The sequence below is a fragment of the Bos grunniens genome, chromosome X (genome assembly GCF_055505025.1).
Source record: "Bos grunniens cultivar Pamir isolate PY7600 chromosome X, Bosgru_T2T1.0, whole genome shotgun sequence".
In the NCBI taxonomy this organism is placed as follows: Eukaryota; Metazoa; Chordata; class Mammalia; order Artiodactyla; family Bovidae; genus Bos; species Bos grunniens.
The window spans coordinates 63,116,591-63,143,937 of record NC_141194.1 but is presented as its reverse complement, the minus strand read 5'-3'; the positions used below and the strand labels follow the sequence as shown (position 1 = coordinate 63,143,937).

The window sequence follows — 27,347 nt, the reverse complement described above, 5'->3', positions numbered from 1 at the left end:
AAAAAGCCTCATACAAAGATATGCATCAATGTGTTATTTATAAAATAAAAAAACTGCAAACAACCTACATGTCCTCCAATAAGGGAATGATTACATGAATTATGGTGCACACATGATGGAATATTTAATTATTAAGAACCACTTTAATAAAATATTAATGACATATGCTAAGTTAAAAGAATGGATACAAGACTGCTTAAATACAATGATCCCAGTCTTGAAAGACATGAAAGACATACATATATACTATATGAGATATAAAAGTTTGGAGGGAAATACACACAAATACAAGGTTATTTCTGGAGGTAGTTTTACACATGATTTGGGCTTTTTTTTAACTTTGTATTTTGTTGTTTTCCAATTTTCTACAAATCTGAATGTAATATTTATATACCCAGGAGAAATATAATTTTTAAAATTATATATTACAATATAAAATATAATCTGAGGGGGAGGTGGAGGCAGACTGAAAAGGACAGGCCCAAGGATGAAGACAGGACACACGGGCACTAGAAATTCCCCTCCATGCTGCTCCTGGCTCATTCTTCATTTTTCCCTGGGAGTGATCACTCAACCAGCTGCAGACAAATCCACTTAAACGTATTACCACTACTATCACCTTGCCATCTTATCCAAGAGTAAAACAAAGAAGCCCTGCCAATGCCTTGCTGAAATCTAGATATACCACATCTACCATATTTCCTTGATGTACCAGTCTAGTAACCCTGTCCATCAAGGCAATTTGGCAGTCTGACATGATTTGTTTGACCTTGGTGAATCAATGGTGGTTTCAGTGCTCACCACTTCTTTTTCTGAGTGTTTACAAGACAACTCAATAATCTAGTTTATTTAACCCAAGATTTGCAAAATTCTTTCTTCTTTTTGAAAATCTGAAGGACACTCATGTATGCAGACCCCTAATGTATATATTTATACAAAATGTGTTAATTTTATGAAGTTGAAAATTCCCCAAATCTCTAAGGTGTTTGCATTTTTAAGATATCTAAATTCAATGAAAAGTAAACAAAGATCCATTTCAAGAGGATGAAAGTCTTACCACACAAAAGAAGAGGGGAAGACAAGACCTTTACTAATGCAAGATTGTTATTAACTCAAAACTGTGATTCAGTAACACTCTAGTCACAAACAGGAACTTGTGAATTGAATTCACAACTTAATTCCACTTATCTAACACAGAATTTGAGTTAGAAGAAACATGTGGGATCATTTCACACAGTCCCATCATTTTATAGATCAGAAAATTGAGGTCCAAAGAAGTTGACTAGTACAAGATCATTCAGCTGCTTAAAGTCAGAACTAGAACCCAGGGCCTTGGCTACTCCTCCAAGATGGTTCCCTTTCTTAAGATAAAAGGAGCAAAACCCATATTTTTTCATCTCAATGACAATGATATGTGTGCGTACTTAGTCGCTCAGTCGTGTCTCACTCTTTGGGACCCCACAGACTGTAGCCCATCAGGCTCCTTTGTGCACTGGATTCTCCAGGCAAGAATACTAGAGTGGGTTGCCATGCCCTCCTCCAGGGAATCTTTCCAACCCAGGTACTGAACCCAGGTCTCCTGCATTGCAGGCGGATTCTTTACCATCTGAGCCACCAGGGATAGGCCCAAATTATTCTATCTCTCTATTAAAAACAATAAAACAATTACCCTATTATGGAATATAAGTCTAAAGCTTTAAACAAACAAAGCAACAGTGTAAATATCAGGGTCAAGATTTCAACAAGCAACACATTAAATTAAGAAATCCTAAAAAGCTATAAATAAATAAGAAATAATTCATTTTCTACATTATTCTAATCATTCTACCCTATCAGAAGAACCAATGTTTTATAGACACCAAAGTTCCTAGGATTTTGTCTCAAACCATCTAACAAGGACAAGAAAGCACCTGTCTAGCTAGAATCAGAATGCTTTGCCAACTCTAGCTACCATGTCCTTAAGCTACATGGAAGCCAGAAAAGCCCAGTGTACGCAAGTACAAACACAGAGCGGGGGGGGGGGGGGGGGGGGGGGGGGGGGGGGGGGGAAGCGCGCGCACGCTGTATATAAAGTTCAGGCCCAGGAGGCAAAACTGAAAAGAAAGCTAACATTTTTTTCTCTTCTAAGTTTGCAAAACAGGGTGGGCCTAAAAGGGTGTAGCCACTTTGACAAAATCTGGCAGATCCTCAAAACTGTTCAATGTGGTTACCTTATGACCCAGCAACTCCACTCCTAGGAATATATACCCAAAAGAATTGAAAACATATGACCACACAAAAACTTCCCATGAACATTGATAGCAGCAGTATTCACAACAGTTAAAAGATGGAAACAACCCAAGTCCATCAACTGAAGAATGGATAAACGATTTGTGGTATAACCATAAGATGAAATATTATTCAGCCTTAAAAAGGAATAAAGTGTTACATGCTACATCAGGATGAACCTTGAAAAAACTATGTTGAAAGAAGCCAGATGCAAAAGACTGCATATTCTGCATATTATATGATTCCATTCATATGAATGGGCCAGAAAAGGAAACTTTACAGAAACAGAAAGTAGATTAGTGGGTGCCTTGGGCTAGGAAGAGGGGAGGAGTTTGGGGGAAATAGGGAGTGACTGTTAATGGGATGAGACTTCTTTTAGGGGTGAGGAAAATGTTCTAAAATTGACAGCTGTATCACTCAGAACATTCTAAAAACCACTGAGTGGTACACTGTAAATGGGTGAATTGTACAGTATGTGAATAAGCTGGGTTTTTTTAAGGTGGGCCCTATCATTTTTATCAGCTCAGCATTCCTAGCTAAAATTATCTGCACCCAAGCCCTCCAGCACACAGTTGATAAGAGTGAAAGGTAGCACCTTTCCTCCTGCCTCCCTCTAATCACCTGAGTAATGACATAGTTGGCTTGCTCTGGTCTCAAGTCAATTCGTAAACAGCTTGAGAATCAAGGGACCAAGCAAAGCAAAACTGACTGGCAAATAATAAGCACATGAAAAGACGCTCAACATCATTAGCCATTTGGGGAAATGCAAATAAAAACCACAATGAAATACCACTTCCCACCCACCAGAATGGCTAGAATCAAAAAGACTGACATTTACAAGGGTTGGCGAGGATGTGGAGAAACTGTAACCCTCACACTGCTGGTGGGAATGTGAAATGGCACAGCCACTACGGAAAACAGCTGGGGTATTCCTCGAAAGGTTAAATATAGAGTTGCCATATGATCCAGTTATATGCATACAGATGTTCAAAGAGTAGTAAAACAGCCAAAAAGTAGAAATAACCCAAATGCCTATCAACTCATAAATGGATAAACAAAATGTGATATATTCATACAACAGAATGTTATTCAGCCATAAAAATAAATGAAGTATTGATACATGCTACCATACAGATGAACCTCAAAAACACTATGTCAAGTGAAAGTAGTCAGTCATAACAGACCATATAATACATGAATCCATTCATACAAAATGTCCAGAACAGGCAAACCCATATAAGCAGAAGTAGATTAGCAGCACTGAGGGGGATGGAGAGGTTGGAGGGGTGGGAGATAGCTAAAGGATTCAGTTTCTTTTCGAGGTGGTGAAATGTAAAATTGATTGACAAGATGGTTGCACAACTCTGTGAATTCTACACCACTGAATTACACCCTTAAATGAGTGAATTGTAAGGTCATAAAAAATGAATTACAAACACAACTCCATTTTACTGCATTAGTATTCTTAAGCCTGCACATATTAAGTCAAGCCAGTCAACTTTCATCTTTTGGCTCCTCCTGAGGTATCCCCCACAATACCATTCTGTGGCAGTCTTCTAAGTCCTCTTTCCTTTTGCAGGAGACAGGGTTCTCCCTCAGGTTTTGTTACCTCCTTTGGTATAGGAGTTTGTGATCATCAAGATTTAAAAAGCTAACAATTGGGACTCTCAGAGAGTATCTTCTGGGTAGGGTAGGGGGGCTCACAGCTTCTCTGCTGTGGAGAAAGGCAGTCTATTGGCAAAAGCCTGGGACACGAAGTTCTCAGGAAATCTGACTTCAAATTTTGATTCTGCCCCTTACTGGCTGTGGGACCTTAAGCAAGTCACTCAACCTCTCTGATCTTCACTTTCCTCATCTGTAAAATAGGGATTGTGTGTGTGTGCTTAGTCATTCAGTCGTGTTCTACTCTTTGTGACCCCATGGACTGTAGCCTGCCAGGCTCCTCTGTCCATGGGCATTCTCCAGGCAAGAATACTGGAGTGAGTTACCATGCCCTCCTCCAGGGGATCTTCCCAACCGAGGGATCTAACCTAGGTCTCTCGCATAGCAGGCGGATTCTTTACCGTCTGAACCACCAGGGAAGCCCAGAAAATAGAGATAATACCACCTATCCCATATGGATATTAGTGCTTACAAAGCCATCTAGAACACTGTTGCTGTTCAGTCACTAAGTCATCTCTGTCTCTTTGCGACCCCATGGACTGCAGCACGCCAGGCTTCCCTGGTGGTGGTGGTTGGTGGTTTAGTCACTAAGTCATGTCAGACTCTTGCGACCCCATGGACTGTAGCCTGCTAGGCTCCTCTGTCCATGGGATTCTCCATTTTCCATGTCCATGGGCTGCCATTTCCTTCTCCAGGGGATCTCCCTGACCCAGGGATTGAACCTGGGTCTCCTGCATTGCAGGGATTCTCTCTACCAACTGAGCTACAAGGGAAGCCCACTATCTCCTGGAGTTTGTTCAAACTCATGTCCTTTGAATCAGTGATGCCATCCAACCATTTCAACCTCCATCACCCCCGTCTCCTCCGTCCTTCAATATTTCCCAGCATCAGGGTATTTTCCAATGAGTCGGCTCTTCACATTAGGTGGCCAAAGAACATAGGGCTGTGCTAAGTGCTAAGCTGTTTCAGTCATGTCTGACTCTTTGCAGGCCTATGGACTATAGCCTGCAAAGCTCCTCTGTCCATGGGATTCTCCGGGCAAGAATACTGGAGTGGGTTGCCATTTCCTTCTCCAGGGGATCTTCCCAACCTAGGGATCGAACCAGTGTCTCTTAAGTCTCCTGCATTGGCAGGCGGGTTCTAAGAACATAGAGATACTCAATAATTCAACAAAATATGTGCCAGGCTCTGGACTAGGTGCTGGGGCACAAAGATAAATACAATAGTAGCTGCCTTCAAATTGTTCAGTGTAGAAATGCTGTTAACAGGAATTCATTTTCTTCCTTTCTTCTTTTAGGATGGCAGTAGGAGTTTCAGGACTTTGATTCTTTGCCTTGATAAACTTTCACCTCTACCCTCTCAAGAGAGATCATGCTGATAGGGTGGCAGCTACATTTACATCCCTCATTCTCAAACAGGGGAGATATGATGGTTACTTCAATGTTATGGGGAAAACATCCCTTTTATGCTTACAAGTTATTATCAAGACTGATCCTTTAACTCTTCCAGGCCTTACCTGTACATGTTTCCATGGTGAAAAGTGTGCTTCTTCAGCACTTCAAAGTAAGTATGGAAAACTTAATTCTTTTTCATTCCCTGTACCCCCGCCCCAGCCTGTCTGGATTTACATTCCAGTTGAAAAGACTAGTCACAAAGGATCAGTTCCCAGTTTAGCTACCTTAGTGACCAATTTCTGGCTCTGCCCCTGATTTGGGGTTCAGGTTCTATGCTAAAAACAAAAGGGCTTTCCAGAAAAATACTATCTCAGTTTATAAACAGAGGCTGACAGAAAGTAACTAGGGAGGAAAATGTAGGAGATGATAGTTTCTAAATCAAAAATGTTATAATACGAAACCCATCCTTCCCTTGATAGAGCAATTCCACAAGTCACAGAAAAATATTTTTCATTTTAGAATAAACTGGAAGGGAGCCTTTGCCAAGAGCCAGTGTTTAAATTTTCAATTTGAATTTTAAGCAGGATTATACATGCCCAGGAACATCATGCTATTTTTAGCTAAATAGGTAGGATTGCTGTGTCCACAACAGTTTGGAGCAATCAACAGTGAAACTATTAAACAGCATCTCTCACTGTGGTACCTTATCATTTAGCACTTCTATTTCCATTTTAATATCTTCCAAAGCTTCCATACAAATGTTTATAAAGCAACCATGCTAGGCATAATACAAAGTTTATATAGATAGACAAGGTTCCTATCTTCATTATGGGTTCAACCCATTAGGCAACCAGATATTTCAAAGTTAGAGCTGCCATCCAGCTTAAATGCCCAGATGAGATACATCAGGAAGCAACTGTCCTACACTTATCACCCTTACAATGCTTGCACCATCTCTATGTATTCAAAAGAGAGGGGTAATGAAAGTGTTCTAAAATTGACTGTGATGATGAATGCACAGTTCTGTGAATATACTAAAAGCCACTAAATTGTACACCTAAATGGATGCATTGTATGGTATATGAATCATATCTCAATTAAGCTGTTAAAAAAAGGAGAAAAAATGTTCTTACTCTGATTGTTCTAATTAGTTAAAGCTATTTTTTTAAGTTCTCCTACTAAAGGATATCTAGCTACAGGCTGCACTGGTTGAGCAATGGTGCCTCAGGGGCCACCACAGTGATCACTCGCACCTTCCCCCACACATACATTTTTCTTTCCCTCACTCTCTCTTCTATTAGTTTCCCTGTTCCTTTTCTCTGCTCCAAAAAGGTCTCAGGTTTCTAGGTACTCCCAAGCACGATTTGTCCCAAGTGGTGGACTTTAGGATTATACTGATCGCTGACCCTCAGCAACGTTCCCTTCATGACCTTAGGCAAGTCATGTCCCTGCTTTCCTGTCGCTGTTCTGATCTGCACAGTGAGGGCTTGGACTACGTGATCCTTTCCAGTGCCCACATTTCTTGCGAAAAAGATACAAATGATGAACACTTATTTGGCCAATAACATGGAAAGTCTCTGCCATTTTAGCCAACAAATATATATTTGGATTATTCATTTTGTAAATGCCTATGTGAGGCAATCCTCCAAAGAACAGTATTTAACATAATTATAAAATAATTAACATGCAGTCCTTATTCTTAAAAACTATCACTTTATCAAAGAAAATTCAGAGCCCAACATAGAATGCTTGATAGTCCCTCTGGGCCTGTTTCTAAGGGTCCATTTTTTTTATGGGCAAAAAAAAGAGTTTGCATGTTGAGGCCCTGATGGATTTTCCAAACCAAGGAAAGAAGTGAGATTGGGGTGGCAGAGCCTTAACAACAGTGGTTCAACTAAATCCTAAGAGAAGAAGGGCTTTGTTTCTCAAATGGTAGAGAAACCTAACATAAGACAGCACCTCGACAAACATCATAAACGCTCAGAAACATGCCCAGAGAGCAATGAATCCCTTCAGCCTGGACAACTTGTGGCTCTTTATGGAAACCAATTACATTCTCCCAACAAAACTCACACAAACATGTAGTTACCAGTTTCCAACATACTACCACCAAATTCACAGTATTGTTTCCCTGTGTCCAGTATCAGTGAGTAAAACCAAAACACATCAATTTCTCTCTCTCTCTCTCTCTCTCACACACACACACCCCCACAGACACACAAGAAACCATTTTCTTTGCAGAACCTAGGTTGCCTAAGCAGTGGGCATGAAATGGATAAATATTGGTTGCTAATAAAAATCAGATGGTGAGGTTTACACGGAGAAGCAAACAGCACACGCAGGCATCATAAAGACAACAACCCTAATGTGTTTCTTGTCATTAAGCTGGACACCCAACACGGAAAGAAATGACTCAAGGTGTCCATTTGCATCCCTCTTTCCCAGTACCTCAGATCAACAAGCTCTCCTGTTAGTCACCTCCCTACTCTAGTCCCCATCAAAAGAGCCTAGTGCAAAAGGTGGCAGGCCCCTCTCTTCTTGGCCTGCAGGCGCTGAACAAGGGGTGGGGGTGGGGCAGCGGAAAGGACAAAGGTAGGCGCTTTCCATCCCTCACGGCTTTGCAACAGAGCTGCCAGCCTCTCCCCAATCTCATCAAGGAAGAGAGCACCTGCCCGGGGGAGGGCCCTGCCTCCATCTCAGTGACCGGCCAGCGGGGCCTAGGTGTCCCAGGAGCCCAGGCACTGCAGCCCTAAGGGACAAAGACCGGCCCGACAAGGGGGAGGGGGGACGAAAGGAGTCGGCGACAGTCGGAAAACGCTGGCAAGCAAAAGCGGGCGTGGTTGGGGCGAGAATACAAAGCCCACCTCGGGGGTTCCCAGAGGTCGCCAGGTCGGGGGTGGGGGGTAGTAACGGGTGTGGGGGAGGGGAAGACGGAGAAAATTCCTCAGAGGACAGGAATTAGGGGCGCAGCCGCTGGCACGAAGGAGGTTAGGAGGCGAACAGAGGCCCCGGGTTAGAAAGGGCAGAGTTCGTGGGTAGGGAGAGGTGATGGCCAAGAGGTTAAGAGACCCACAGGGACTCAGTGGCGCGAACGCTCAGCCGCGCGAGGCGCTCCGTGGGGCGGAGAGGGGCCCTCAGGAGGGGCTCCAAAGCCCTGCGCCGCGCGGAGCTGTGGACACGCGGCCCAGGGATTCCAGGAGAGCGCAGAGTTGGGGGCACAGTGTGGGAAAAGAGTCTGAGAACAGAACCGTAGAGAGGCTAGGGGGGACTGTGAGGGGGCCTGACCCCTGTCCGCCCCACCTCACCTGGCGCCGGGTCAGAGTCCAGGTCTAGTGCTGAGAAAGCGCCAGCTCCCGCCGGCCCCTCCGTCCCGCGCGGGAGACCACGGACACAAAGCGGGGCCCGCGCGGGAGGAGGGGAAGAAGAGGAGGAGGGGGGAGGGGAGAGAAAGGAGGAGGAGACGCCTGAGGCGCGCGAGGGGGGGGGAGGAGGGGCGCCCGCCGCCCTCCGCCTGGGTCAGGGGGCGGGGCGTGAGGCTGAAGGCCGCGCTCGGCCGGCCAATGGCCACCCCGCCGGCGGGCTGGCTCGGGCGCGCCATCCCGCAGCTCACCTCGGCACCTGGACCTTGGCTGGCCCCAGCCAATCAAACGTCTTCATTTGCATAACTGGCCCCGCCCACTCGCCCAGGCCGGGGGACACGCTCCAAGAGAACACAAAGAAGAACCCCCGTAGAGGGAGGGGGATGTCTACTTCCAAGTCCCAATCCGGAGAACCTAGCATCACCTTTTCAGGGGGGTTATGAGTGTTTCACGGTCACCCTGATAAGGGGAGAAGTGGGGGTCACAGAGGCTGGTCCAAGCTCTCTTGAGAAGTTGGTACTCTTCTCCCTTGGGTCCTTCTAACCAAGAGTTACTCGCCTGTTCCAGGGTACAGTTATGTTCTTCGCCTCTGCCCCCACTTCCCTCTCCCCTTTTTCCAGTCGCCCCAATCTCTGTGCTTCCTCCCGTAGGCTGCTGCCCACTACTGGCCTTCAGCTGCACTGCAGCCCTAATCACAAGGCTCTGAGCACAGTCTTAATAGATGCTTCCAACCCACCCAGAAAAGGGGAGAGGAAGGGGTTACTGTGTGAGGGTAGAAGAGAACTAGTCAAGTGGCTTTGTTACCTATGATGGCAAAAGCCAGCAATGAATAATAGGTCTAATCTTCCCAAATCATCTTGTTCCGCCTTCCCTCTCCTACCTTCAGGTCTGTACTGGGCCACAATGGTGACTGACTGGCCAGCCCGTTTCAGAGCAGCTGCAGCCTGCTCGTGAGTTGCATTCCTCAGGTTCACACCATTGACCTGTCCAAAGAGAGGTGTTGTGAGCCACCTCAAAAGGAAGAAAGGAGTTCTCTGTTGTAGCAGTTAGGAGAGGGAGATGGGTAACCCATCCCTAAGTCTACTCAGATGCCTTTCTCAGTAGCCCATCCCTGCCTATTATGATGAAACCTAAAGATTACACCTCTAGTGTAATAATTATCTTTGTGGGGGTCAAATGTCAACCAGGGTTCAGAGCCAAGTGATATGCATTTCTTCTTTACAAGTCTGGTCTCTGTCCCTCACTAAGGATATCTATAAAGAGAATATGTTTTCTCCAGCTCTTAGCCTTCCCCCACTTCAAAAAACATTCCTTGGAGAAAGGGAGGTCTTCCCTCCTCCCTTTTAGAGTGGCCCAGCTCCCATCCTCCCACCTTGCCTTTGTTTCCTCACCGATAAGATCCGGTCTCCCCTGCGCAGCTCCCCACTCAGGTCAGCTGGGCCTCCTGCCAGGATGAAGGAGACAAAAATGCCTTCTCCATCCTCACCCCCAACGATGTTGAAGCCCAGGCCTGTGGAGCCCTTGTGCAGGATGATCTTGCGGGGCTCCCTGGTGGGAGAAGAGTGGAAGAGTCAGGACAAAGTAGGTATAAATTGTCATCCCTGTGAGGGCTAGCCTGGAACAAGGCCCACATGTCTGTAGAAGGACTTGGGTCCCTAGGTATGATACTCTGTTGCTCCCTTTCTCTCCTGAAACCTGCTTGGCCGCTGTTTGCTGCCAGGTGCCAAGTTTCAGTTGTTCTTCCTCCCTGCTTCCTGAGGGCTTGGAGTGAACTTCCCAGTGGGCAGTCCCTGACTCTCTCAGGTCAACAAACCCCTATCCTGGGCTCTAGCGACCATATCACAGAGCCCACTCACTGGTCCTCTTCCTCCCCAGATTCTCCCATCCTACCAACTGGTGTGGTGGACCCTGGGCCACAAGAAGGGGAATCAGTTAGGGGCTGTGGAATGGCCCTGGGGTTGACTGCACTCACCACCCACAAACTGCGTACTTACTTTACACAGTCTCCTCCGCAGTCCCAAAAATCCACCCACCAGCTATGACCCCTCCTACTTTCTCCAACAACAGATTTAGTCACCAGCTACCACTATGTACCTTTGCTGGGTTATGTGGGAGACAGAGATAAAGAAATCCCAGGTCCCCAAAAGGAGCTTAGGAGCCTAACCAAAGAGAGGAGCCGAGCACGTGAAAACGCCAACTAATCATGTCTAAAGAACCCCTCTGTAAATGGTCACAGCGTCATCAGATGAGAGCAGCAGCAGCTCCTGTGTAATCACACAACCAAACCCGGCACACTTGCCCGGCTCACTCTTCACTTTAAGCATCTCTCATCAGAGGAACCCCAGGTCTGAGGCTCTCCCTCTCTTGTTCCCAGCCTCAGTGCGGGGCTCCCTCCCTGAGACCCGGATGCCCTCCTCTCCTCCTACCTGGTATCCCCTCCAGGCCGCAGGGAGCGGAGCGGCCAGGCCCACCTCTGTGAAGCCCTCCTCCAGGCAGAGGCCGAAGCTGAGCCCAAGCCCAGGGCCAAGCCGGAGCCTGAGAACTTGCGTGTCCTCTCCATGGCTCCTCCAGCTCTCCCCCCCAGCTCCGTCAGCCTACCCTTCCGGCTCCACGGCAGCCTCCCAGGCCCCACCCCGCAGAAACCTGTCCCCCGGAACCCCTGCCGGCCCGACCAGTTCGGCGAAGGTGGCCAGTTCCGTGGCAGCCGCCAGAGTGGGGCGGGGCGGATTCCCTGCGAGGCCACCTGGCCCGCCAGCCCCAGCAGCCGGACTGCTCTCTTCTCTAACGTGGAATGGTTGCAACAGAGGGCGCTGCAACCGTCACAGGGCAAGAAACCCCGCAACCTCCACCCCCTCGGCCCCCTAAACACTCCATCCTACCCTTTCTCCACACTTTCGAAAAGGGGCCACACACTTGGCGCTCCCCCTGATGGTAGAACTTGTTCCTGCAGCCACCTCTGTCCCTCCATAGAGTCCCAAGGGCTTGAGAGGGGGCCTCAGACCCCAAAGACGGGAGCGAGGAGGGCTTTATCCTCTTCTTTGCCATACTACAAGAAGGCCCGTGGCCAACGAGAAAGGATTCCTCTCCTCCCCATCCCTAGATAGGATGAAGAGGTGGGGGTGGGGGTATTACCTGGTGAAGTCCTCTTCAGCCAGCATGTGCCTGGGGATAGGAGAGTAGCGGGCAGGGGGAACCTGAGGAGGAGCGGGGTAGCTGACCTTGCTCTCCACAGCCCCGAGATAACCCAGGCTGGAGTTATGGCTTATGTGGTTGTCAGCCAAGGCAGTAAAAGCTGGAATGGAGAAAGGGAGAGAGAAGTTGCCGGACCACTCCCCAGTGGTAGCCTCCTCCACCCTCCACCACGGGCTGCCCCCACTCCCTCAGATGCAAAAAAACCAGACCAAGGGATGCTGATTCCTCAGGCCTCTCCTCCCTACTCCACCCCCTAGGGTTCCTCCTCCACAGTCCCTTTCTGAATCCTGAGCTCACTCCTGTGAGTCTTAGAAAGAGCTAAAGTCAAGGCAGTCTACAAAGAAAAGCATGACTAGAGGTGTGACTAATAATAACCCCTCACATCTCTATAGCCTAATACAGTTTTCCAAGGGCTTTCTTGTCCATGATCTCATTTGATCCTTGCAGCACTCCTAAGAGGAGGGCAGCACATATATCACTAGCTCCTTTTTGCCAGAGAGGAAACTAAAGACAGGTGAAAGGGACTTTTCCAAGGGCATCCAGGAAGAAGGGACACAGCTGGGATTTGCACTCAGCTCTCCCCAGCACTGGGCTTATTTTCTGCCCCCCTTCTCTCTCTCTTAACAAGGAGTATTAACTTCTTCCCCTCCAGAAACCAGGGGGTAGGGCTTCAGGCCACGGACAGGACAGGCGGGTACGTACTGCTGGCATAGTCGGGGGGTGCGTACATGTCGTTGAGGTGGAGGCTGCCTGGCTTGGCCACCTTCAGATAGACCATATCAGACGTGTTCTTCAGTGAGGCCACAGCTTCCTCATGCCTCACATCCTGCAGATTGGTGTTGTTCACCTGGAAGAGGTCTTAGGGCTAGCACTGGGGAGAAGAAGGGAGGGCCTCCCCAGGGAACCCTGGAGAGGGGGGGTACTCTTTCAGTGAAATTCAATGGTGCTCTGTCTGAAAGAGGCCCAAGTACAGTGCTGTGAGGAGCAGAGAGAAGCAGAGGGTAGCGGTGGGCAGGTGAGGAAGTTCCAGCCATGAAGAGGACTAGGGGCTTGCTATCTGGGGACACACACCTCAGATGATGCTCTTGAAATTCCCCATAATGCCTAGTCCCGGAGTGAGGTTCAGGGGGAGGGAGAGGCTGCTAAAGCTCCACCTCCCCACCCCGCCATTTGGGCATCCCTAGGAAGGCTGTCTCACCGCCAGCAGCCGATCCCCGATCTGTAGGCGTCCATCCTTCTGAGCAGCACCCCCCTCAATGATCTTGGTGATGTAGATGCTGTTGTCTCCTGGGATGTGCTGGTTGCCAATCCCCCCAGCAATGCTGAAACCGAGGCCTGGGAGGAAGCCAGCAAGGAGTGGGAGAGTGATACAAGGAGAAGTTAGAGTGCTCAGTTAAGCCCAACCCCAGTCCCCCATGCTCAGCCAAGCCACCAGACCCATAGGAGCTTTCCCCAGGGATCCCAAATGCTAGGCTGTCATCCCGTGGTCAGTAAGGGTGAGATGTGAGGTCAAGAAAGAAGACTGTGAGCTGAACTGGGGAGGTAGGCAGGGGGTGAGGGGATTCCCTTCCAATTCCTATAGGGCCAACCAGGGGCCTCTGGCCAGAGCACGGGAACCTAGAGGGCCGCACCTTTGGGCCCTTTGAGCAGATTGACCTCCATGATGGTCTCTGGTGGAGGCTGTCGCCTCCGTACCACCAACCGCACCACAGGGCCAGCCTCCTTCAGTGCCTCCACGGCCCGGCTGTGCACCACCTCTGACACGTCCACTTCATTCACCCGCAGCACACAGTCATTCACCCTGCGGGGGAAGCCCAAGAGGCATGACAGTCTGCCACCGCCCCTCCACCCTCCCTCCCATCTCCTCCTCTTTCTCTCTCCTCCCCTCATCCCCCCTCCCCCTCTCAGATCTCATGGAAGGGTCATCCTGTCAGGCAGCCCTCCTCCCCCCCTCACCTCCATTCTGTCCCTGCAGCCCCTGGCCCTGCTTCTAGACCACCTCACCCCAGCCTCCCATCCATGGCAGCTGCTCCACCAGGGATAATCTTGGTAATAAAGATTCCAGGGTCATCGGGGACATGGGGGTTGTCGATGCCACCTGCAATGCTGAAGCCCAGGCCAGAATTTCCCTGCAGAAGGAAGTGGAGAGGCATGGTCTGCTCAAACAGAAGGTATAAGGAAGGGTTTCTGGGGCCCCATCTACCCCTGCCCCTCCCCAGAGCAGCTTCTTCAGGCCTCAGAAGGGGCCATGGCAGGCTGGGGCACATTCGTCACAAATCTGGCAGATTCCCACCCTCTGCTGACCATTCTGGCATGGAGGCCTCAGCGAAGCCATCCCCTCCCCAATTCCCCAGGCCTCAGCAAGCAAGGTCAATTAATATTTGTTAGTGAGTTGATTAGGCTTCCCAGGTGGCACTAGAGGTAAAGAACCCGCCTGCCAATTCAGGAGACATAAGAGATCTGGGTTCGATCCCTGGGTTGGGAAGATCCCCTGGAGAAGGGCATGGCAACCCACTCCAGTATTCTTGCCTGGAGAATCCCGTGGACAGAGAAGCCTGGTGGGCTATGGTTCATAGGGTCACACAGAATCGGACATGACTGAAGCCACTTAGCACACACAGTTGGTTGGTTAATTGATGTAGTGATGCAGCCTCTGAGGGCCGTTTCCCCATCCTCTCAATGCAGGTCCCCATGAGTCTTGAGACCAAGGTTCAGGAACCCCCCACCTGGTTCTAACCCTCTCCTCCCATTTCATCCTGCCCCACTGCCAGACTCACCCGCTCAAGGACTATCTCCTCATACTTGAACATGCCATCGCTGCCATTCACCTGGGGAAAGACACAGGCAGGACCCTAAGTGCCTCCTGCCTAACCCTCCCCATGCCAACCATCTGCCTGCTGGTCAACCTGCTTGTCTCCCTACTCCCTGCAGAGTAGGGAAGCCCAAATTGACCCTGGGACACCTCTTGGCCACAGATGGGGCAGGCTGACCCTGAGGAGGCTCCCCTCTCCTTGCTTCCAGCCACATCAGGCCAAATCCAGCTGCTCACTTAGCCCAGACCAATTGTCTGGGACTGAGCCAGTCAGTGGTGCACTCACCAAGAGGCTGGGCTCCGGGGCCTCAGGGTGCACTAGGAGGGGTGCAAGGCTGGCCTGAGGGGAATGGCAGAAATGGACCATGGTGGGCAAGCCATGCCGCACACAGCATCTGTGCCTGGATGGGAATCTGCTCCTCTCTGAACAACAGGTCTCCCTGACTTGGGGATCACAGACTCCCACCATGTCGGAGCTGGAAAGGCAGCAGTCACCATCTTGTTCAACCTCTCCCATGTGACAGACAGTGACACTGAGGACCAAGGAGGACACAGGTTGTGCCTAAGGGCATATTGCGAGTTAGTGGCAGAACAAGGGCTAGAACCTGGATCTCCAGGTGCTCTTTTGAGTAACGCAAGCTTGCCGAGGCCATTTATGTTCTGGCCAATCGCCTTGCCCATTAAAGCTCATGGGCAAAAAGAAAAGCTGCCCCCTCAGAGTACCTCATGAATCTTCATTCTGTTTCTCCTTCTGTGTCCCCAAGAACCCAATTCCTCCAGTGGGCAGAAGGAGTCAAAGTCTTAATCCATTTTCTATCCAGGGGCTTTTGATCCCAAACCCTTTGTGTTTCTCAGCAGAAAGGGATCTGGTCAGGAGTCAGGGCAAAGCCAAGGGTGGAACAGGAGCAGAGTGGACAAGGTTCCCCATTAGGAAGAAGCTGGTGACCCACGGACTAACTGGCAGCAGAGTCCATGGCCTTCAACATGCAGTAGTCATGGGAGGAGAAGCAAGGGAAGAGGATGGAAACACAGGGTTGGTTTGACCAACCCACAGAAATAGCCTCCCATGCGTGACAAACTTGTGGCCACTGTCAAGTGAAAATGTGATTCTGGACAGACAAGTAGCACCTGCTCCCTGGCTCTCGTTCTCATCCCCACGAATGGAGGAGCCCTCTTGCCTCTCTCCCCAAAGAACCTGGTGCCTTTCCTCCCATCTTTGGCTGTGAGGCCCCTTTCCTGACCCCTGATCCCCTCCTCTGAAGAGGGAAGCTGCAGACCCAGGGTAACAATTCCTCTGCATGCCGTGCTCTGCTTCCCCGCTTCTGCCTTCACCCCACAGCTCTGGCTTTGAAAAGCAGAGGAGGACAGGACTGGCTAATCATGCCTCCACCTTTCCTGAGCCTGGCCCCAGGACTTTTTGCCCTGCAGCCCTAGGAGCTGGTGGGAAGATTCTTGCTGCAGCCTTGCTCTTGTCCCTGATCCCAGGAGGAATAACTGATGGCTCTTAAGAGCCCCGAAATAACACAGCTGCCTGAAGTACCATGCAACAGACACACAGGCAAAAGAATCTCCATGCAGCTCTTTTATGCATCTGGTATACCATGTGTGCCCACATGTGAGAGCCATGCTTCAAGCCCAGCTCCAGCAAGACCCAGCAGCTCCTGGCTTCCGCGCTCCAGTCTCGCATTGTCCCCCTCAAGGAACCCATTCCCAGGGCTAAGAGCCATCCAGGGATCAGTCCTGGCAAAGAAACCTTGACCAACTGGCCCACCTAGCCTTGGGACTGGCATTTATCTCCCAGTTGAGCCAGACAAGTACAAGAGAGTGTTTACAAGGGCAGGTCCCCAGGGTGGAGGGGGAAAGGAGAGAGGGGAACCCGCTGGAGAGGGCAAGGGGCCAAGGCAAGGAACACAGGAAACAGTCGGTGTGAACAGGCAGAACTGAGGACTTCTTTCCCCAGGAAGTCCCCATGCTTCCTTCTGAGTGAGAGCACATTCGATCCCCAGAGGGGGACAGAGGTGGCCAGAACGGTCACCAGCTTGGGGCAGCCAGTACCTGCCCTCCCCAGCAAAGCCTCCTCCTCCCTTCTCCCTACACTGGGGGCTGCAGAGCTGAATAACCAGACAGGCCTTCCGCCATGCATGCCAGGGACCTGGCTCTGCCGGCCCAGCCTCCATTTTGCTGCTTCTCCCACAGATGCTCCTTCCATTTTCTAAGCTGGCAGTTTAGGCTGGGAGTAGAAGCCGGAGTTGTGCCCAGCACCCAGGGGTTCCCAAGCTGTGCCAAGTCAGGGCTGGGGGGCTAAGTTTTCCCACATATAGGGGTACCCCAGGGGAAATGCCCCACCAGGACCAGTCCCTGAACCAAAGCAGCTGCCCCTTGCCTGGCTCCAGGCACCATGCCTGTTCTGGAGCGAGGAGGATTGCTTCAGCTCCCCCCTCAGCACACACACACTTCAGAGCTGCTTGGACAAAAGAGTCCATCCTTCTCAGCAGCCTCTCAGCCTTGCTTGGGACGTGTCTCTTGCCTCCTCCCCCTCCCTCCCTTGCCTGTCAAGCGCCTCTCACCAGGGACACCGCACAGGCACACACACACATAGAGGCACACACATGCACACACTTGCTGCCACATGCTCACACACATATACATGTGGCCACACACACATACGGGCGAACACAGCTAAACCTGCAGCTTCATCTACAGAGACATCTCCACATTCAGAGAGACATCTCCACATGTCCATGTGCACATTCACACACAAAGGGATGGAGAGGGACTCATGGCATCAGGGGATGAAGCTTGGCGAGCTGGGCACATGGCTCCTCAACATAGATTCACAGGCGCTCCACTGCCTTTCTCTACACACCTCAACATACATACACACACACACACATGTCCCTGCTACGCAGAGCACCATGCCCCCTCCTCCCCTCCTGTGGAGACACACACCACACACAGCCCCCGCAGAACCTCCCGCCCCCTGTCAGACAGAGACACTGCTCAACCCCCATACCGAGAAGAACCCAATCCCCCCACACAGGAAAATGTGCCCCTCCGCCATACCTTCACCTCCTGACACACAGCTCCTCCCAATCCCCTCCAAATGGAGACCCCCAAACAGACACACACAGAGAAGCACACATTTCCAACCATCTCTCTTGGGCCAGCTGCAGTGCTGGGGCTCAGGGTCTGCTGGCTTGGAGCCCCAGGAACCCCTGCTGCACTCCAGGCCTCTAGGCCCCCCACTCCGCAGCCCCTCTGAGTTGTCCCCCCTCCGATCTCCCCGCGCCCCCGCCCCCCCGCCCCCCCCCCCCCCCCCGCGCCCATACCTGCTCATACCAATCCCGGCCTGTACAGGTGCACTCCGGCCACCAGCTGGGGCCGCTGCCGTTGAGTTTGGGGGTGCTCTTGCCCGGGACTGGCTTAGGGGGCACTGGTCCCACATCCCGGCCCGTGGGGATGAGCTTGGCCTTGGTGCGGGGGGTGGGGGTGGCCCCCGCTTGCGAGGGCAGGGTCTGCGAGCTGTAGCCCCCATAACCGGCACTGGCTCCATTGCCCCCACCTGGCCCGTAGGGGTCGGGTACTTGCCAGTCCCCGTAGCTGGGAGGCTCGAGGCGCCGCAGGGCGGCCAGGCGGGTCACCTCGTAGCACTCGGGGCACTTACAGCAGTGCTGGTGCTTGTGCATGGCACTGCCCCCCGCGGCTCGGACCCCCCAGCCCACGCCGGTTTCCACGCCGCCGCCGCTGCCACCGCCGGGCTCCCGGGCACACTCACACTGCTCGGACCAGGAAGGGGGGGGCACCCGTTGGGGCGCCCGGGCGGAGCGGGGCCTGGGGCCGGGCGGGCGTCCCGGGGCCTCTGCCCCCACGCTGCCCCGCACCCACGGCTCCCCCTCCAGCACTGGCGGCTCCGTGTCGCCCGTCGTGGCTCCTGGGCCGAGGCCCAGCGGCAAAGAAGAAGCGGGAGCCTGGGCAGAAGCTGGGTGCTGCGAGGACTGCTCCTGCACTGGTCCCCAGGATGGATCTGAGTGGAGTCAAGAGCATCTCTCCCTGGCTCGGGTCTCAGTTGATTCCAGCCAATCAGCGTACAGAATCAGGCAGCGGCAGCGGCAGCGGCAGGAATGCTAAACAGCGGCTCCTTAAAGCAACAGAGGCAGTGGCGCCCCCAGGCTCAGCCCCAGCTCCCCAAATATCCGGGGTAGGGCTGACCCTAGGTCAGAGACAGGGGACTTAGGCCACGGGTGAGCTCAGCTCTCAATTTCATCCCTTTTCATCTCCAATCTCAGCCTGTCCTCCGCCCACTCCACCCCACCCCACCCTACTACCAAGAGGGAGTTGCAAAGAGATGCTCAATGGGTCCCCGGCCTTGCTCTGAGCTGGGGCCACCAGAAGTAAAGACTTGAGGCGGCAGAACCGATCCAAGGGACGTTAGAGCAGGGTGAGGGAGGTGCTCTCTCCTAACGGGACCAAGGAAGAGGACAGCTTAGGAGGCTATTCTCTTGCCAGTACCTCTTCCTCAGGACTATTGTTCTCTCAATCTCTAGGCCCTGAAATGACTACAACCTAACACTTGACCTGCTTCTATCACCAATGAGGGACTCACACCTAGAACAGGAGGAGAGGAAAGCTCTAAGCTTTTGTCCCTGGTGCACAGATTCCTGTCTCCTCCACTCCACTCCTGCATGTTTATCATGGAGGAAAGCACTTCAGGATGCCAAGAGAGTAAAGAAAGTCCAGGGCAGGAGGAAAGGAAAGAAGAGGTCTAAAATGAAAGAAACCTGAGGGTCTAGAAAAGAAGTTGGGAATACTTGTCCAAGGACATCTTCTTAACCTCTCTAGGCTCAGCCTGTTGGTGGATGGAAGAAGGATGACATGCTGGGAAAACTTGTCATTTTGCTGTTCTTGTTTTGTCATTAGCTACCAGTTATTGAGTCTTTACAAAGTCCTAAGCACTTTACATGCAAACAAAACCCCTACCAAAGTGCTACTATTATTATCTGACTTATACCAATGAGAAATTGAGGCTCAGGGGTGTTAATGCAGCTAGGTTACACAGGTGGAAGTGACGGAATCCTAGCCATTTGACTCAAGTCCACACTCAGAACCGCTCAAGTACAACAGGTCTATTCTAACTTCTGCAGATCTCAGATCAATGATCATTTGTTGCACACCTACTCTGTGCAAGGCCTTGACCTAGGCCCTAGGGCTACAGAAATTTTTTCTTAATTCAACAAATATTCTCTGAGCATGTGCTATGTGCCAGACACTGTTCTAGGATTTAAGGACGTAGCAGCAAACAGGAAAAAAAAACACACACACAATAAATCCTTGCCCTTGGGGAGCTTACATTCTAGTGATAGGACACAGACAAAAATTAGTACAATAAATAAGTGAAGTATATACTACTATATGTGGTGATAAATGCTGTGGGAAAAAAGAAAAAGAGCAAAAAAAGAGGGGTTGGGAGTACTAGGGAAGGATATGAGGTTGTGATCATTTTTTCTTCAAGTTTTTTACCCCTACATTTTAAAAGGAAAATTTTCAAACATACCAAAAAACTGAAAGAATTTTATAGGGATCAGCAAATTGCCACCTAGATTTTACTATACTTGCTTTATCACATATACATCTTTCACATATCCTCTTTAGCTTTTTTTAAAATGAAATTTTACAAACATACAGAAATGCTGAAGGAATAGTACAATGAACTCCTATATATCTTCCTCATAGAGCCAACAACTGGCAATGTCTTGTTATATTTGCTCTATCAATCGACCTACATTTTTTTCTGAATCATTCAAATGTAAGTTACAGATTTCATTACACACCTCCTCTAAATATTTCAGCATTCACTGGGTGAGGATAAAGACATTCTCCAATAATATGAATATGACATGTAAGAAAATTACAATTATTTCATATCATCTAATGTCCAGTCTCTGGCATGCTACATGGGGTCTCAAAGAGTTGGACATGACTTAGTGACTGAACAACAACAATGTCCAGGCTATATTCAAGTTTCTCCAAACTTGTCTTTTATATTTTTTAACATCAGACTCTAATCACAGCTGTCACATTGCATTTGTGTCTTTAGCCACTAGAATAGCCCCAATCTTAACAGAAAAATTTTTATTTTGAAATAATTATAGATTTACAAGGAAATTGCATAGATAGTACAGAGGGGGCCTGTGTACCCTTAACCCAGTTTTACTCAATGATGGCATCTTACATAATTATAGTACAATATCAAAACCAGGAAATTGACATTGGTACAATGTGTGTATAGTTCTATACCATTTTACCACATGTAGAGATTCCTATAACAACCGTTGCAGTCAAGATACAAAACTATTTTGTCACCACAAAGACCTATTGGTGTCATCAGTTTAAAAGATTGAGGAAAGTGTAAAAAAACTTAACTCTATTTAGGTCTCTTTACCCTGTCTCATCGGAGAAGGCAATGGCACCCCACTCCAGTACTCTTGCCTGGAAAATCCCACGGACGGAGGAGCCTGGTGGGCTGCAGTCCATGGGGTCACTAAGAGTCGGACACAACTGAGTGACTTCACTTTCACTTTTCACTTTCATGCATTGGAGAAGGAAATGGCAACCCACTCCAGTGTTCTTGCCTGGAGAATCCCAGGGACGGGGGAGCCTAGTGGGCTGCCGTCTATGGGGTTGCACAGAGTCGGACACGACTGAAGCGACTTCGCAGCAGCAGCAGCAGCAACCCTGTCTCATTTCCACTATGGTTGTCTTTAATATTTCCTCTACATATATTGAGCTCCACGTCAGATGATACTATACCTATTGCTTCAACCATCAGACATTATTTAGACAATTCAAGAGAAGAAGGAAAGTCTGTTGTACTTATGTTTTTATTCATTCTATTCCTTCTTCCTTCCTGATGTTCCAAGAGTTCTTCTTTTATCATTTCCTTTCTCTTTTATGCACTGCCTTTAACCACTCTTTTAGGGCAAGTCTGCTAGTGTCACGTTCTCATAGCTTTCCTTTTTCTAAGGATATCTTGATTTCTCCCTCATTTCTGAAGGATATTTTCAATAAATATAGCATCCAGGCTTGGCAGTTCTTTTAACACTTGAAATATGTTGTGCCACTTCCTCTGGTCACCATGGTTTCTGGTGAGAAATCACTGATTCTTGAATTGTTTTCCCCCTGTTGATAAAGTGGTGTTTCTCTCTTACTGCTTTCAAGACTTTCTCTTGGTCTGGGTTTTAAAAGTTTGATTATAATATGTCTTGGCATGGATTTCTTTATCCTGTTTGGGATTTGTTCAGCTTCTTGAATCTGTAGGTTTATGTCTTTTGCCAGATTGGGGGAATTTTCAGCCATCGTTTCTTGAGGACTTGTTTGGCCCCACTCTCTTTCTCTTCTTCTGGGACTCCCTGATGACATGAATGTTAGGTCTTTTGTTATAGTCCCACATGTCTCTGAGGCTCTGATCATTGTTTTTTTTTTTTTTAAGTCTATTTTCCCAGTGTTATTCAGATCGGGCAATTTCTAATGTTCTATCTTCCAGTTCACTGATTTTTTTCTTGTCTTCTCCATCCTGCTGATGAGCCCATCTCCTCAGTTTTTTGGTTTGGTTATTATATTCTTCCATTCTAAAATTTCTGTCTGATACTCCATCATATCTGTTTCTCTGCTAAGACTTTCCATCTTTTTCATTTGTTTCCAACCTATTTGTAATTGCTCACTGAAGCATTTTTTCCCTAATGTTGGCTCCTTTAGACTCATTCTCAGATCATTGAAAGCTCTCTGTCATCTTGGTGTTGGCATCTGTTGTTTAGTTCTTATTCATGGTGAGGGTCTCCTGGTTCCTAGTATGATGAGTGAATTTCCATTGCATCATAGACATTTTTGGGTATTATGTTATCAGATTCTAGGTCCTACTTAAACCTCTTGTTTTGGATAGGCATTTTCTGACACTGTTGCCATCAGTGGAAGGGTCCATTGCCTGGCTACTGCCAGGAGGGGGTAGAGGTTCAAGTTGTTCCCCACTTAACATTGGTTGACACCCAAAGAGGGGTTCGTCTTTACTGCTGGGCAGGTGTGGGAGTTCCAGCCCCCCACAAGGCCTCCACTGACACCTCCCTGGCTGGGGAAGGGTTGAAGGGCCTCCTTCCTGCTCCCAGGTAGCTTCCACTCACCACAGGTAGGGGTGCAGGTGGGGGTGAAGATGATAGAGGACTGGGTGGGGAGGGGAGGAGGAGCAGGGCAGCAGCAAAAGTCTTGACTCTCCACTAGGCCTTCCTCTGATACTCTGATGCCACGCAGGTTAACCTGTGGGGATGGAAGTCCAGACTCCCTACTTAGACACCACCCCAGGGAGCCTGGGAAGTCTGGCAAGAGGGAAAGTCTTGGTTTCCACTTGAGTCTTTGCTGGCTGGAGTGGGTGGAGCTGCAGTTTTTTGTTTTTATTTTTCTGTAATGTCTGGTTGCAGGAGAGTGGTTATTGTCTAAGAGTTTTGTGTTGTCCAACTAAGCTGCCCACTTGCTAGTCTTTGGGCTAAAGAGAGCAGGCTTTTACTGAGGCTTTTTTGTTGTCTGTGTCTCCTGGCACTTCCAGGCTGGCTTCTCCAGCCTACAGTCTGGGATATTAGGCAACAAGAAAACCCAGGGAGCTCACTTAGTCAAAACTGCCCTTTTCTCCCTCTTTTAGAGTCTTCCTATGCTTGTTTTTACATATCACATGCAGAGTTTTAGCGTCCTTATTGGGAGAAATAGGGAGAAGTATGTCTACTCCAGCTGAGTCCAGAACTAGAAGTCTCCTATCTTTTTTTAAAAAAAAGTATTTATTTATTTTGGCTGCACTGGGTCTCAGTTGAGACATGCGGCATCTTTTTTAGTTGCAGCATGCAAACTCTTCTTTAGTTCTGGCATGTGGGATATAGTTTCTTGAGCAGGAATCAAACCCAGGCCCCCTGCATTGGGAACTAGAAGTCTTAGCTACTGTATCACCAGGGAACTCCCCCCATCTTTTTTTTTTATTTTAATTAATGACATCGGCTTTTTGAAAAGTACAAGTTAGTTGTTTTGTAGAATATCCTACTTCTGGATTTGCTTGTTTTTTTTTTTTTTTTTCCCCTCATGGTGTCATTTATCTTGTTCCTCTATACCCTGTATTGCTGTAAACTGGACATTAAAATAGAGGCAATCTTAAATAGGTTTTCAAGGTAGGCACTACTGAGAAAATGATATTTGAACAAAGATTTGAGGGAGGTGAGGAAGAAAGTCATGCAGAAGTGTATGCCTAGCAAGGGTGCTAGATAAGGACTGCATCTGGCTTGTTCAAGGAACAGCAAGGAGAACCAAGTAGCTGGAGCAGAGTGGGGGGTGGGGTGGGGCGGGTACTAGCAAATAAGATCAGAGATTTCGAAGAAGACCAGACTGTATACAGTCTGTAGGACACTGAAGGACTTTGGCTTTATTCTGAGATGGAGAGCCATTGGAGAATTTTGTGCAGAGAACTGACATGATCTGACTTGTGTTTAGCAACATCACTCTGGCTTCTGAGAATGGGTCACAGGGGACAAAGGTGAACCAGTGAGACCAGTCAGGAGGCTTACTGAAGTGATCCAAAGGAAAGGTGATGGTGGTTATGACCAGGATGTAGCACTGGAGGTGATAAGAAGTGATTGGATTCTACATGTATTTTGAGGAGAAAGTCAACAGGATTTGCTGACAGATTGATTATGAGGTGTGGCCTTATCTGGCCAAGATTTTTTGGCCAGAGCAACTGGGAAGGTGAAATTGTCATCGACTGAGATGAGTACCACTTTAAGGAAGAGGTCATTTTGGGGAAAAAGATCAGGTGTCCAGATTTAGACATTTGAGTTTGAGACGTCTATCAGATATCCCAGTTGTGATAAATAGTAAACAGGCCTTGTCACTGGGATGCTCAAAGCTGGAGAAAAGGAAATACAGAAGCAGGTCATTACAGTAACTGCAAAAAGTGCTATTTCAGAGGGTATATAAGAAAGCAAGTTATCAACTCTATTTGTGGGTGATGAGGGGCTTATGAAAAGTGTCATAAGAGATGACATTTTTAGTTTGGTCCTGAAGGGTGACTAGGTGTTCATTAGGCAGAGAAAAGTACAACTCAGTTGTTTTATGGAATATTCTACCTCTGTATTTGTCTGGTTTTCTGTATTCTTAGCCCCTGGCACACAGTGGTTGCTCAATCACACCTAATCCAGTCACTAGTTGTGTGACTTTAGCCATCACTTTACCTCTTGACTTCCCTGGTGGCTCAGATGGTAAAGCATCTGTCTACAATGCGGGAGACCTGGGTTTGATCCCTGGGTCGGGAAGATTCTCTGGAGAAGGAAATGGCAACCCACTCCAGTACTCTTGCCTAGAAAATCCCATGGACGGAGAAGCCTGGTGTCCATGGGGTCACAAAGAGTCAGACGCGACTTCACTTTCACTTTTCACATTACCTCTTGAGCTTCAGTTTATCTGTGAAATGGAAACAATCATAGGGGTTTTGTGGGGATTAAATGTAAAACATTGAGCACTTCACCTAGTACACAGTGGATTAGGGTTAATTATTATTCATGACCAAGTCTAGGCTACTCTGGTAACTCAGGACCTTAAAGTCTTTTATATGCTCAGCAGTTTGTCAATACTATAGAGTGCTAGACTCTTCTTACATCCAAAAAGTAGCTCAGGAGAAAAATTGCTAAGCCTGGAGTGAATGAAGAGGGTTAAACTGCCTTCCTCATGCCTGATCTCCATTGACTGCCCCCCTTCACATTTTCACTTTTAATGAATATGAGTAAAGCCCACTTACATTCATAGTGAGCTTCTCCCCACTCTAATAGGCTCCCTGATGCTCAGACTGGACATGATTGGCAACCCTGGGAACAGGTCAGCAACCCTGAGATGCTTTGACACTTGGAACCCCCTCCCAACTGCTAGACCTCCAGCCTGAGACCTCAGGGAGACAGGCGCCCCCTACAGGTGGAAAACAACTGCCCCTGCAGGCGATTGAGATTGTTAGGCAAATGGGCTGCCTGATGAAAGTGAAAGAGGAGAGTGAAAAAGTTGGCTTAAAACTCAGCATTCAGAAAACTAAGATCATGGCATCTGGTCCCATCACTTCATGGCAAATAGATGGGGAAACAGTGGAAATGGTGAGATACTTTATTTTTGGGGGCTCCAAAATCACTGCAGATGGTGACTGAAGCCATGAAATTAAAAGACGCTTGCTCCTTGGCAGAAAAGTTATAACCGAGCTAGACAGCATATTAAAAAGCAGAGACATTACTCTGCCAACAAAGGTCCACCTAGTCAAAGCTATGGTTTTTCCAGTAGTCATGTATGGATGTGAGAGTTGGGCTATAAAGAAAACTGAGCACTGAAGAATTGATGCTTTTGAAGTGTGTTATTGGAGAAGATTCTTGAGAGTCCCTTGGACTGCATGGAGATCCAACCAGTCCATCCTAAAGTAAATCAGTCCTGAATATTCATTGGAAGGTCTGATGCTGAAGCTGAAACTCCAGTACTTTGGCCACCTGATACAAAGAGTTGCCTCATTTGAAAAGACCCTGATGCTGGGAAAGATTGAAGGCGGGAGGAGGAGGGGATGACAGAGGATGAGATGGTTGGATGGCATCACCAACTCAATGGACATGAGTTTGAGTAAACTCTGGGAGTTGGTGATGGACAGAGAGGCCTAGCGTGCTGCAGTCTATGGGCTGCAAAGAGTCAGACACGACTGAGTGACTGAACTGAACTGACAATGAGACTGAAGCCACCGAGGAACCTGATACAGGATTTGGGAGGAGAGTGACTATTTCTGACTTCCATCCACGGTCTCTCCAGCTCCCTCAGCAAATTGACAGGATGAGGGTGGTGTGGCCCGCTACTGTATGATAATCTGGGCTCATTCTTGAAAGTACAGCTCCATTGGGTGACCCCAGTCTTTTTGTGTGAAGAAATAACCACTCTTGCCCCAAAGCCCTTGGGGCTTTTCACCTGGGAGCCAGAGATTGGGTTTGCTGAAACTGGGAAGTTTCTGCTTTGCAAGTAAGGGGAATTGTTATGAGTGTGCATTCTCGGTGGATGGGAATTCTAGCACATTGGGCATGGGGTGGAATAATTTTGATGATTAGTTCACTAAGGTATCAAGATTTCCCCACCATCCCCAATGAATGGATTAGGAAAATCCTACTTCCACCCATTAAGATAAAAAGGTCCTATAGGAGTTTCTCAGTGGCTTTCCTCAATTAGATTTCTCCATGGAGTAGAGCGGAGAAGGCAATGGCACCCCACTCCAGTAATCTTGCCTGGAAAATCCCATGGACGGAGGAGCCTGGTAGGCTGCAGTCCATGGGATCGCGAAGAGTCAGACACGACTGAGCAACTTCACTTTCACGCATTGGAGAAGGAAATGGCAACCTACTCCAGTATTCTTGGCTGGAGAATCCCAGGGACAGAGGAGCCTAGTGGGCTGCTGTCTATGGGGTCACACAGAGTTGGACACGACTGAAGCAACTTAGCAGCAGCAGCAGCAGCAGCATGGAGTAGAGAGAGATCCTGAGATATGTTGACACCTGTGAGCAGGCACAGAGCACAACAAGAGGGAAAGAAACAAAAAGAACGGGAGAGTGGTAACACAGAATTTGACAGCTT

At 48.7% G+C, this 27,347-nt stretch overlaps 1 protein-coding gene across 4 annotated transcripts in view; it reads right to left on the bottom strand.

The window, feature by feature from the left end:
* The window catches only part of DLG3 (discs large MAGUK scaffold protein 3), a 53,583-nt gene extending 35,195 nt beyond the window's left edge, over window positions 1–18,388 (bottom strand). The window contains exons 1-9 of one of the 4 annotated variants that reach the window (XM_086389930.1): window positions 18,017–18,388; window positions 14,653–14,703; window positions 13,880–14,004; window positions 13,507–13,676; window positions 13,074–13,210; window positions 12,578–12,722; window positions 11,816–11,975; window positions 10,075–10,231; window positions 9,564–9,666 (exon numbers count right to left, since the gene is read on the bottom strand). In XM_086389930.1, coding sequence (XP_086246056.1) covers window positions 9,564–9,666; window positions 10,075–10,231; window positions 11,816–11,975; window positions 12,578–12,722; window positions 13,074–13,210; window positions 13,507–13,676; window positions 13,880–14,004; window positions 14,653–14,703; window positions 18,017–18,373 — 1,405 coding nt within the window. In that variant the 5' untranslated portion in view covers window positions 18,374–18,388. Of the gene's footprint in view, window positions 1–8,629; window positions 8,863–9,563; window positions 9,667–10,074; window positions 10,232–11,109; window positions 11,580–11,815; window positions 11,976–12,577; window positions 12,723–13,073; window positions 13,211–13,506; window positions 13,677–13,879; window positions 14,005–14,652; window positions 14,704–18,016 lie in introns of those variants that run through there. The other 3 variants (XM_086389931.1, XM_086389934.1, XM_086389933.1) reach the window with 3 other exon arrangements.
* Between the last annotated feature and the right edge of the window lie 8,959 nt (window positions 18,389–27,347).